This window comes from Carcharhinus amblyrhynchos, chromosome 19 (genome assembly GCF_965287045.1).
Source record: "Carcharhinus amblyrhynchos chromosome 19, sCarAmb.v2.hapA, whole genome shotgun sequence".
Classification (NCBI taxonomy): domain Eukaryota; kingdom Metazoa; phylum Chordata; class Chondrichthyes; order Carcharhiniformes; family Carcharhinidae; genus Carcharhinus; species Carcharhinus amblyrhynchos.
The window spans coordinates 15,276,270-15,287,942 of NC_137342.1; the positions used below are offsets into that span (position 1 = coordinate 15,276,270).

Consider the following 11,673-nt stretch of genomic DNA (forward strand, 5'->3'; position numbering starts at 1 on the left):
GTAGGGGGGAGTTATATGATAAAGGATAAGCCTATAAAGAGTATAGAAATGCAGTGGGACCTGAGGGTGCAAGTGCACAAGTCTTTGAAGGTGGCTGTACAAGTGGAGAAGGTTGTGTAGAAAGCCTATGGTACGTCAGCCTTTATAGGAACGGGCATAGAATATAAGAGCTGGAGTCTAATGTTGCAGTTGTATAGAACGTTGGTTAGGCCGCATTTAGAGTACTGCGTCCAGTTCTGGTTGCCTTACTACTGGAAGGACGTGGAGACTCTGGAGAGAGTGCAGAGGAGGTTCACCAGGATGTTGCCTGGTATGGAAGGACTGGGTTATGAGGAAAGATTGAGCAAATTGGGGCCGTTTTCCCTTGAAAGACAGCGACTGAGGGGGGATCTAATAGAGGTATAAGATTATGAAGGGTATAGATAGAGTAAACAGAGGTAAGCTATTTCCTATGTCAGAGAGACACAGTACAAGGGGCCACGGGCTTAAGGTGAGGGGGGAGAGGTATAACATGGATATTAGGGGGAGGTTTTTCAGAGAGGGTAGTGGGGGTATGGAATGCTCTGCCAAGTAAGGTGGTGGAGGCAGGCACGCTGGAGTTGTTTAAGAGTAACTTAGACAGGCACATGAGTGGGTTGGAGATGGGAGGATATAGGAGATTGTTTTAAATAAGGTTCATTAGCATTGGGACATCCCTGGTAATGTAAAAGGATGAGTTATGATAATAATGTTTTTCTCTTTTAATTCACAGGTTTTAAGTCGGTCCGCCTTGTTGTCCGACAAGGGACATACACGCGATGGGTCGTACTTGGGCTGCTCTTGAATGTTCGAGAGTGGCCTAGTGCTTCATGTCGTTAGTGTGTGCTTAAACTAGACCAGATGCTGGGCAACTCGACAGCTCAGTGACTATCACTGTTTTCTGTGCAGACACATGGATTTGGGCCGGTGTCTGTGGGAGTTTGCGCATTCTCCCCGTGCTTACGTGGGTTTTCTCCGGGTGCTCCGGTTTCCTCCCACACCCCAAAGATGTACTATTAGGCTGATTGGAGGTGATAAATTGTCCTAAATTAGTTTCCCTCAATGTGGAATGCCATAAACAATAGATAAGGGTCATGGGTGGGTGGGTGGAGGAGACTGGTAATGTTAAAATGGCAGCGCGGGCTCGTTGGGCCAAAGGGCCTGTTACCAGGCTGTTTTTGTTCTTTGTTCAGGAATCAAACCTGATATTCTAACTCACTGTGTCATGTGGTTTCTCCTACAATCAAATAACTGATACTTTTCACAAATTAGGAAATTACCACCAATTCAGCTGGCCTCTCAGAGTCCAATCATCTGCCTCTGGATTAGGAAAACTAGTCATGATGTGGGAATGCCGGCGTTGGACTGGCGTAAACACAGTAAAAAGTCTGACAACACCAGGTTGGACTAAAACCTGGTGTTGTCAGACTTTTTACTGTGTTTACGCCAGTCCAACGCCGGCATACCCACATCAGGAAAACTAGGTCAGACAGAAAGACATAGTAGCCATTATCTACTCAGCCTGTCCTGTAAAACGTGACTCCAGTTGTTAGGCACATACACAGTTATGTGAAGCACAGATGATGCTTTCTTCCTCCATTAATCAAGTTAATAATGGGCCCAAAGTCACAGCATAACAATGTGACAGTAAATTTTGAACCACATTGAAAGCATTACTCAGAAATACTGCAACTATATCTGGTATAGAAAACCACATCCTTGTAATTATCAAGTTAACTCTGTTTCTCTCTCCCCTATGTCCAGCCTCAAATATTTCCAACTTTTTCTCTTTTCATTTCAAATTTCCAGCACCTGCAGTTTTTGCTTTTGCGTCACACTGATTCAGCTGAGGATGTTCTTCGAACGAGTGGAACAGGGCAAGTTTGGGTCATGTCATTGTCGCAGTACAGATATAACTTGACCCTGATCAAGCCCACATTACACCTGACAGCATGATACAGTCAGGTGTAAAGAGGCAGCTCTTTTAAGGCACCAAAAAAGTAAACAAACTCAAATTAACTTAGGGACGAATTAAAAGGGGCAGCCCCCCAAAAAGGGGGACGGCCCAAACAAAAACCAAAGTCGAAAGGAAATTTAAAACATGAAATCAAAATGTTTTTAAATCCTTTGTCTTTCAATATGCACATAATTGGCCGTCATTAGTAGGAGAGCCGGTGGATGTGGTCTTTCTTGATTTTCAGAAGGCGTTTGACAAGGTACCTCACAAGAGGTTATTGCAGAAGGTAAGGGGGCATGGAGTTGGGGGTAGGGTGTTAGCGTGGATAGAGGATTGGTTGTCAAATAGGAGGCAGAGAGTGGGGGTTAATGGGTGCTATTCGGATTGGCGGTTGGTGACTAGTGTAGAGTGCCCCAGGGATCAGCGCTGGGGCCTCAGCTATTTACCATTTATATAGATGATCTGGAGGAGGGAACCGAGTGTATGGTGTCGAAATTTGCCGATGACACCAAGATTGGTGGAACGGCAAATTGCGCGGAGGGTGTGGAGAGTCTGCAGAAGGATCTAGATAGGCTGGGCGAATGGGCCAGGAACCGGCAAATGGAATTTAATGTTGGCAAGTGCGAGGTGGTCCACTTTGGTAGGAATAATGGTAGGAAGGACTGTTACTTACGTGGCAAAAAACTGCAGCAGGCGACAGTGCAGGGGCACCTCGGGGTCCTTGTGCATGAGTCGCAAAAACCCAGCTTGCAGGTGCAGCAGGTGGTCAGGAAGGCTAATGGGATGCTGGCCTTCATAGCGAGGGGGATTGAATATAAAAGTAGGGAGGTCTTGCTGCGGCTGTATAGGGCATTGGTGAGGCCGCAGCTGGAGTACTGTGTGCAGTTTTGGTCGCCGCACTTACGCAAGGATATTTTGGCCTTGGAGGGAGTGCAGAGGAGGTTTACTAGGCTGATACCGGAGTTGAGGGGGTTGAGCTATGAGGAGAGGCTGAATAAACTAGGCTTGTACTTGTTAGAGTTCAGAAGAATGAGGGGAGATCTCATTGAGACATATAAGATGATGAATGGGATGGATAGGATAGAGGTGGAGAGACTCTTCCCGCTCAGAAAGGACAGTAGGACTAGGAGGCACAGCCTCAAGATAAAGGGGGGAGCGGTTTAGAACGAAGTTGAGGAGGAACTTCTTCACTCAAAGGGTGGTGAATCTCTGGAATTCTCTGCCCGTTGAAGTGGTGGAGGCTGCCTCGCTAAATATTTTTAAGACGCGGGTTGATGGGTTTTTGATAAGAGAGGGGATTAAGGGTTATGGGGAGAGGGCGGGAATGTGGAAATGAGCCACGACAGATCAGCCATGATCTTATTGAATGGCGAGGCAGGCTCGAAGGGCTAGATGGCCTACTCCTGCTCCTATTTCTTATGTTCTTATAACAATTCTATTCTAATCTCAAATTCAAAAGCTTTAATTTAAAATCCAAATCTTTAGAGGGGGATATGTTTTCATAAAACTTTACTGCCCTGGTTTTCTTTTGGGCTATATTACAATCTGAATTTACTATCACTACAGAAAAGGTCCTAACTTGAAAATAGAAGTCACCAGAGACTGCTGTCAGCATTCTGACGCAACAGATGGTAGGAATCCTTACCACTTTAAGCAAAGTCTGCTTCTGTGTAAAGTTCATGAATCTTTAATAGGCATTGAAACCAATTCAGCATCTTTTTTTTAGAAGTTGTATAATTTGACCAGGTTTTCAATCAAGGATCGCAGCAAAACATATTACAGCTACAGAGGGACAGAAAGGACGCACTTCCCTGAAATGTTTTCTATCACATAAATTATCTATTTAGTACCTCTCTTCGGATTTAAGGTATTAGTAATTGTAAGGTGTCAAGCGGAATCTAAAACAATAAGCTAATGACTTCGGTGGTACCATGTTTCATTGTCCTGACAGCCTTTGAACCATCAGTGTAATGAGCTCCAGTTTCACTGTGAAGAGTCCTTACCCTGTGTCCCCTGTAAAAAGCAATCTCTTCTGCATTGGCTATAATACGCGAATGGATGTATCTCAGGTATCCCTTCCTCTGGGCTTCTTCGGCCACCAGCTTACCAAACCTGGGCGAGAAGGCTCGCAGCACCCTGGCCGTGGCGTACACCACAAGCCCCGCCAGCAGCGTGGGTCCGATGGGGTTGGCGCCCCGGGAAGTGGCGGTCTGGATGAGGGTGTAGGAGGTCAGCATCACGTCCAGAATGGGCTTGGTTAGGTTGGAGTAGAGGTGCGCGATAGACTGGGCGAACATCATGATGTCCTCGGTCAGCGACTGGTCGGGGTTCTCCAGCCTCCCGTCCATGTTGCTGACCTTGTAGTAGGTCTGGTCGGTGAAGTAGGTGCGGTAGGCGTGATCCACCAGGCGGGTGCGGAAGGCCAGCGCCAGCTTGCACTCCAGGTAGCGGATCATGCTGTTGACGAAGGTGGCCGGGATGGCCACCAGCAGCCACTTGACCAGCTTCAGCACGAAGCTCCGGGGCTTCTTCTCCACGATGGTCTTGACGATCTTGCCGTCCAGGCCGGCCACGTAGATGGACAGGAAGGTTCTGGAAACCAGCGCCAGCGAGTGCAGGCACAGCAAGCCCAGCTCCCGGCTCAGCAGCCGGGGGAAGAGGATCCGGCCCAGGCCCACCAGCTGCTGCCAGAAGTCGGCGTCGACGGCCGGCGATTTCTTGGCGGCCCCGCGGGCGCCCGGGTGGCGGGGCGCCGGAGGGGCCCGGGGCTGCCGCTTGCCCGCCAGCTGCTGGCACAGGAGCGGGTACAGGCGGCGGAATCCGTAGGCGGCAGCCAGCAGGAGAGCGGCTCTCCGGGCGGCCCGCGACTTGCTCCATTTCACCCCGGCCGCGACGCGCAGCAAGTGGGACATTGGCAGCACCTTGTTCCCCGGGGGCGGGGGAGGTGGAGGATCAGTCCAGCCGGCGCTGCGGGCGGGAAATGGTGTTGGCGGAAGGCGAAAGGTTAACCGGTGTCATGGTGCAGAGCTGCCGGTCCCGATCCGGATCCGCACTGGCCACGGCGCTACGGCACCGCCTTCTCCTCCGTCATTCAGCGCGAACCCGTGCGCGCGCGGCCCCGTCCTACAAAGCGCGCGCGCGCACTCGTCATAGAATCCCCACAGCGCAGGCGGCCATTCAGCCCTTCGAGCCGCTTTCACAACAATCCAACCCAGGCTCTATCCCCGTAACCCCATATTTACCCTGCTAATCGCATATAAAGGCCCCACTCAGGGTCTACCCTGCTAATCCCCTATACTGGACTCACTCAGGGCCTACCTACTTATCCTCTATATTGGACTCACTCAGGATCTACCCTGCTAATGCCCTATACTGGACTCAGGATCTACCCTGCTAATCCCCTATAAAAGCCCCACACAGGGTCTACCCTGGTAATCCCCATTCTGGACATACAGGGTCTAACTGCTAATTCCCTATACGGGACTCACTCAGGGTCTACCTGCTAATCCCCTATACAGGACTCACTCAGGGTCTATCCTGCTAATCCCCTATAATAGGTCCACTCAGGGTCTATCTGCTAATCCTCTGTACTGGACCCACTCAGGGTCTACCCTGCTAATCCCCTATACTGGACCCAATCAGAGTCTACCTTGCTAGTCCCCTATACTGGACCCATTCAGAGTCTACCTACTAATCCCCTATAATTGAATCAGTGTAGGGGATTGGCAGGGTAGACCCTGATTGAGTCCCTGTCTACCCTGTTAATTTCCTATACTAGACTAACCCAGTGTCTACCCTGCTAACCCGCTATACTGGACTCACGCAGGGTCTAATCCCCTATAATGAGCCCACTCAGGCTCTACAGTGCTAATCCCCTATAATGGAAACTCAGGGTCTACCCTGTTAATCCCCGATAATGTACCCATTCAGGGTCTACCCTGCTGATCCCCTATATTGGATCCACTCAGGGTCTACCCTGCTAATCCCCTTTTACAGGCCCACTCAGGGTCTATCCTGCTAATTTCCTACACTGGACCTATTTAGAATCTACCCTGCTAATCCCCTATACTGAACCTACTCAGGGTCTACCCTGCTAATCCCCTATACTGGACCCATTCAGGGTCTACCCTGCTAATCCACTGCACTGGACCCACTTAGGGTCTACCCTGCTAATCCCGTATACTAATTCACCCAGAGTCTACCCTGCTAATCCCCTATACTGGACACTCAGGGTCTAATCCCCTATAATGGACCCACAGAGTCTACCCTGCTAATCCCCTATAATGGACACAGGGTCTACCCTGCTAATACCTAATACTGAACCTACTCAGGGTCTACCCTGCTAATCCTCTATAATGGGCCCACTCAGGGTCTATCCTGCTAATCCACTATACTGGACGCCTTTAGGGTCTACCCTGCTAATCCCCTATATTGGACCCACAGGGTCTACCTGCTAATCCCCTACAATGGGACCTATTCAGAGTCTACCCTGCTAATCCCCTATATTGGACCTACTCAGGGTCTACTCTGCTAATCCCCTATAATGGATCCACTCAGGGTCTATGCTGCTTATCTTCTACACTGGATCCATTCAGGGTCTACCCTGCTAATCCCCTATACTGGATCCATTGAGGATTTACCCTGCTAATCCCCTATAATGAACCCACCTGGGGTCTTGCTTTATGCATGGTTCGATAGATGGGTTCCACCTGGTTGGAGACTTACCAATCCCCAGGGAGCTCATATTCAATAAGCCTACCTGGGAGGTCAAATAATGATTTCCCTTGCAGAGCATGGGGTTATCAACACCCCTTTACCCATACATCTTGGGACACTAAGAGACAAGTTAATCCCCCTAAATCACCTAAATGGAAGGAAACTGGAGCACCCAGAAGAAACCCAGACAGACATGGGACGAAAGTGCAAACTCCACACAGTCACCCAAGGCTCGTATCAAATTAGGTCCTTGGCACTGTGAGGCAGAGTGCTCACCACAGTACCACCTTGCCATCTCCTATTCTTTTGGCATCAATTGCCTTCAACAGGCATCATCCGTTCATGTTGATATGCGTGGGGTTTCTTTTCTTACTTTTGGAAGTTGAGTGTATACAACTGCAGAAAACAAGAGTCTGCCTGTGGACTTCTTGACGATTTAATTTGCATGTAACCAGAGTGTAAGTGTAGAAAAACATAAGTCAACATATAGCTTCTGGGGGATTTATTTATTAGTGTCACAAGTAAGCTTACATTACACTGTAATGAAGTTACTGTGACAATCTGTTAGTCACCACACTCCAGTGCCTGGGGAGAGTTTAGCAAGGCCAATGCACCTAACCAGCACATCTTTCAGACTTTGGGTAGCAACCAGAGCACCCGCAGGAAACCCACACAGATACGGGGTGAACGTACAGATACTGCATAGACATTGACCCAAGCTAGGTTCAGGTCCCTCGCACTGTGAGGCAGAAGTGCTAACTACTGTGCCACGATGCTGATTTAATCAAAACCTAGAAATAAGCAGAAAGGTCGACTCAAGTAATTCAAGTTTTCATGATCGACAATTTCTTGAAGAGTAAAATTAGGCAAATTCATATTAAAATGCAAATTATCCAATTGAAGAAACCAAATGAATAAAAGAATCAACTAATGAATAAAAGCAGACTGTATGCAGGAACCAACTTCAAGAATTACAAGAAGATTTTGTTAAAGACTTTAACAAATCCATGCTGATTTATTTATTGGCCCATACTTTTCTAAATGCTAGTTTATTTTCTCCTGGTTTATTGTTTCTAAAACTTTCCCCATTACTAACCCTCTCCATGTTTATTTTTAAATGGGTGTAATATTTACAATCATTCAGTCCTCTGCCACTATTTCCAAATCTAAAGAGGATTGTGGCAGAGCATTTGTAGTTTCCACCTTTATTCCCCTCAGCAACCAAGGTTGCATTTCATTTGGATGAAATTATGTAATAGCATGGCACATTTCAGATATTGTCAAGAGGCTTCAGACATTGTTAGAACAAGAAGGTATTTATTGATAATGAGAAACTATGTACAGGAGGCTGTAGCCTTAGGATGCCTACAGCAGCGCTCCAGCCTTTATATGCCTGTTACATGGCTGGAAGAAGTATTCTGCCCAAGAGAGGACTTCATCCCTTGGGGTGATCACTCACTCTCAGTTCCCCTTGGTCCTTCAAGTCAGATGACCCACTTCTGTACTGTCTTAAAGAGACGGGCACACATATGCAACTTCCCTCCCCCTTTACCTTGTACAATTTTCAGAAGTGATTTATTCAACCCATGTTCTAAATAAACATTATTCATACGAGTTCGAATTTTGGAAATTCATGTAGTGATTGGTCAATGGCCTTATCTTGAGGCTTGCAATCAGCAAGACACTTTTCGAAAGCTTCAACTGTGCACAATTGTAAATATCGTCTTGCATGGGATTCTTCCATACAGGCTTGTTGTAAGTTCTGTCCTAGATAATGCACTGACTATGGACTACATACCTTACTCTGCAGATCGTGTCACTGTCCAATCATTCATAAATTGTGGAACTGAGCCACGACAGATCAGCCATGATCTTATTGAATGGCGGGGCAGGCTCGAAGGGCTAGTTGGCCTACTCCTGCTCCTATTTCTTATGTTATGTTATTATGTTATGTTAAATCCATTTCTTTGTCTCTACATTATTCTGTAATGCATGCAGATACCATCATCACAACACAACACAGTCTTATCTCTTGACAGTTCTTGCATAATCTCAATTTGTCACTTGTGAAGGAAAAGGTCACGGTACTCTATTTCTGGTACTTAGGTCATATGACAAAGTTTCTTCTCTTCCCAGCATTTCTGTTCAGCATGTTTTCCATGAACCATGATATCAAATTTGTGCAATTCTGCAATCGTGTTGTGACATGTAATCTTAGTTTCCTTTTCTGATTGAACTGCTGCTTTGTCTGGTTCTCTCTAGCACATCTTCAGATGAGTGGCTTAATTTACAAATCTCTTCCTACTGTCTATTGCATCAATCTATCTTCTGCTTAGATCCAAATTGTTCTTTAATTCAGGCATCCACTTCCTCTTGACTCCACCAGCTGTCGTTTCATCTAAGCCTATTCTAGCTCAATCTCCCACAGTTCTTTTTTGATAATTATTTTCCTTTCATTCTTAATATCCCTTGAAAGTACTCTTAGGCGAACTGACAACTTTATGTGGCTCCTCTTTGTTAAAAGAGTTCCCTGCAGTGATTGTAGTCTTCAACCTGTTTCTGAATTTGTTCCAACTCAGTTTTATTTCCCAATTGTTACATAAGAACATAAGAACATAAGAAATAGGAGCAGGAGTAGGCCATCTAGCCCTTCGAGCCTGCCCCGCCATTCAATAAGATCATGGCTGATCTGTTGTGGCTCAGTTCCACTTTCCCACCCTCTCCCCATAACCCTTAATCCCCTCTCTTATCAAAAACCCATCAACCCGCGTCTTAAAAATATTTAGCGAGGCAGCCTCCACCACTTCAACTTGAATTCCAGAGATTCACCACCCTTTGAGTGAAGAAGTTCCTCCTCAACTATTGATCTCATTCAATTGAGAGCTGATTAAGCTGTTCTTGTTATTTTTATTAGACAATTCTCCTGAATTGCTCACTTTACAAGGGCATTCCATTGCCCTCTTCTTGGGGTCTCTCCATGTCTGCTCCACCAAGGGCTTCCAATGCTCCCCCTCCATCTTCAGCATTTTCAGTGCTTACCCCCTCTTTGGGGTTCCTCAGTGTCCCCCTGTCAAGGGTTTTCCAGTGCTCCTCTCTTCTGAGGGATTTCTCTGTGCCCTCTCTCATGGGTCTTTTACTGCCTAATCCAAATCTGGTGCCTTTTCCTTGAGGGCTTATTACTGACACGGAGCTCCAACATTGCCTCACAATTGAGGTCTTAATTTCCTCCGCTGAGGTTTTGCATTATTTACAAACCCTCTTTTTCAAGTTATTCTCTAATAGGGGGTTTTCTCTAATTTTCCTGTATTTTGTCCTTTGTTCCTTTTTGTGGTTCTTGCATTAAATATTGTACAACTTTAAATGCATTACGGCTTTACGGATGTCAACTTCATTTTTTTTTACTGCCAAAGCGGCGGTTTTCTCTCTTATCTGTGTTTTTCCTGTTCTTTGGAGATTTGGCAGAAAACTACTGCTGTACTTATTCAGAGCCTTTTTTTTAGATTATCAGCGGCCACAGGGGTTGAGTCTCCTAGAATATGAACTTCCTGATTTCGGCAAGTGGAGGCTCACACATTAGGGAAGGAGCGGCAGGGCCGGGAGCAGAGGATTTAAAAGCAGCTGGTTCCAGTGAGGCTGGCAGTCAAAAGACTTCAGGGTTGATCTGTATACTGCAGTCGCTGAGTGGCAATTTGGGCACATGACCCTAAATGAAGGATGGCAGTGACAGAAGACTGGCCTTTGTAAAATTATCACAATCAACTTCTCTTTTATTCTTTAAGTAAACTTTCACAACAATTTCTGTAATTTTCTCAATTCTTCTGGCTGGCTGGGGAGTCATTTCTCTTTCCTACTCTTGATGCCGTTCTTTTGTTAGTTTCGGCAGTGGCTCTTGCACTGTCTGATCAGCCTTTTTTAAAAAAAATCTTTGTTTTGTTTTCTTTTTAGCAAGTACAGGAGTTCTCGTTGAAAGACTTAATCTTCACTGCCTGTAGTCCTTCACTATCCGGAATTCCGACAGACTGTTCACATCGGGAGCCCTGCAAGTCTCAGTCTCTTCATTTTCCTCCATTCCTAGCATGGGTTTTGCAACGCCCCGGCGTGTTTTTCCCACTTGCTCTCTTTAAGTGTCTGAAGGCTAAGATCAAGTGTAGTATCAACATGATGTGCTTGGCTGAAGTCATTAGATTACATTTTAGCTTCATTTGAAGCAATTTTTAAAAGTGGCATCGTGGCCTTTTGGCTAAGATGCAAATAAAATCAAGCCTTGGAGCAGGAGCAATGCCTACTCCAATCAGCTTGGATCATGTAGATCAAGCCCAAGACAGGAGGTGAGAGCCCTGTCTTGTCAGCTTGAATCAGGAATGTCTCAACTTGTTGAGACTCTGAATTGGACTTGATTTGATTGAATTGGAATAAAAACAAAAAAAAGTAGCAAACATCTGTTTTTTTTACTTTGAAACTCTTGTTTCCTGTGTCTTCCTCTTTTCCAGAAAAAAACTTTAGCACAACTTTTATTTCCCTTGCTCCTCAAGGATCATTTCTCTTCTTTTCAGTTTTCTATCTTTTTCCAAACCTTTTGACTTGCCTGCCCCACTGGGTTCTTAACTTCTTCTGTCCCTTGGAGTCTGGCATTACCTGGCTAACTTCCTTTGAGTCCATTTATGCAAAACAGGCACCCAGAGGAGTATCTCTTTTTTTTCTAGAATTTATCTGCCTTGGTGCCAATATGTAATAGTGTGGCACACATCAGATGTTGTCAAGCGGCTTCATACTTCATTAGGAACAAAAGATACTTACTGATAATAAGAAACTATATAAAGGAGACTGCAGCCCTGGGCTTCCTGGAGCAGTGCGCCAACCCTTACATATCTACTACACGACTTGCAGAAGTATTCTGTCTAAGAGAGGACTTCACCCTGTGGGGTGATGACTCGCTCTCAGTTCCTATTTGAGCTTTAAGTCAGGTAACCACCTTCTGTGTA

At 46.0% G+C, this 11,673-nt stretch overlaps 1 protein-coding gene across 2 annotated transcripts in view; it reads right to left on the reverse strand.

The window, feature by feature from the left end:
- Positions 1–5,032, reverse strand: part of LOC145355323 (ATP-binding cassette sub-family D member 2-like) — a 91,886-nt gene extending 86,854 nt beyond the window's left edge. For both annotated transcript variants that reach the window (XR_013888953.1, XM_080207283.1), the window contains exon 1: positions 3,979–5,032. Coding sequence is in view for 1 of the 2 variants with exons in the window: in XM_080207283.1 (XP_080063409.1) it covers positions 3,979–4,887 (909 nt within the window). In the remaining variant the exon portion in view is untranslated. The remainder of the gene's footprint in view (positions 1–3,978) is intronic.
- Positions 5,033–11,673: the final 6,641 nt, after the last annotated feature.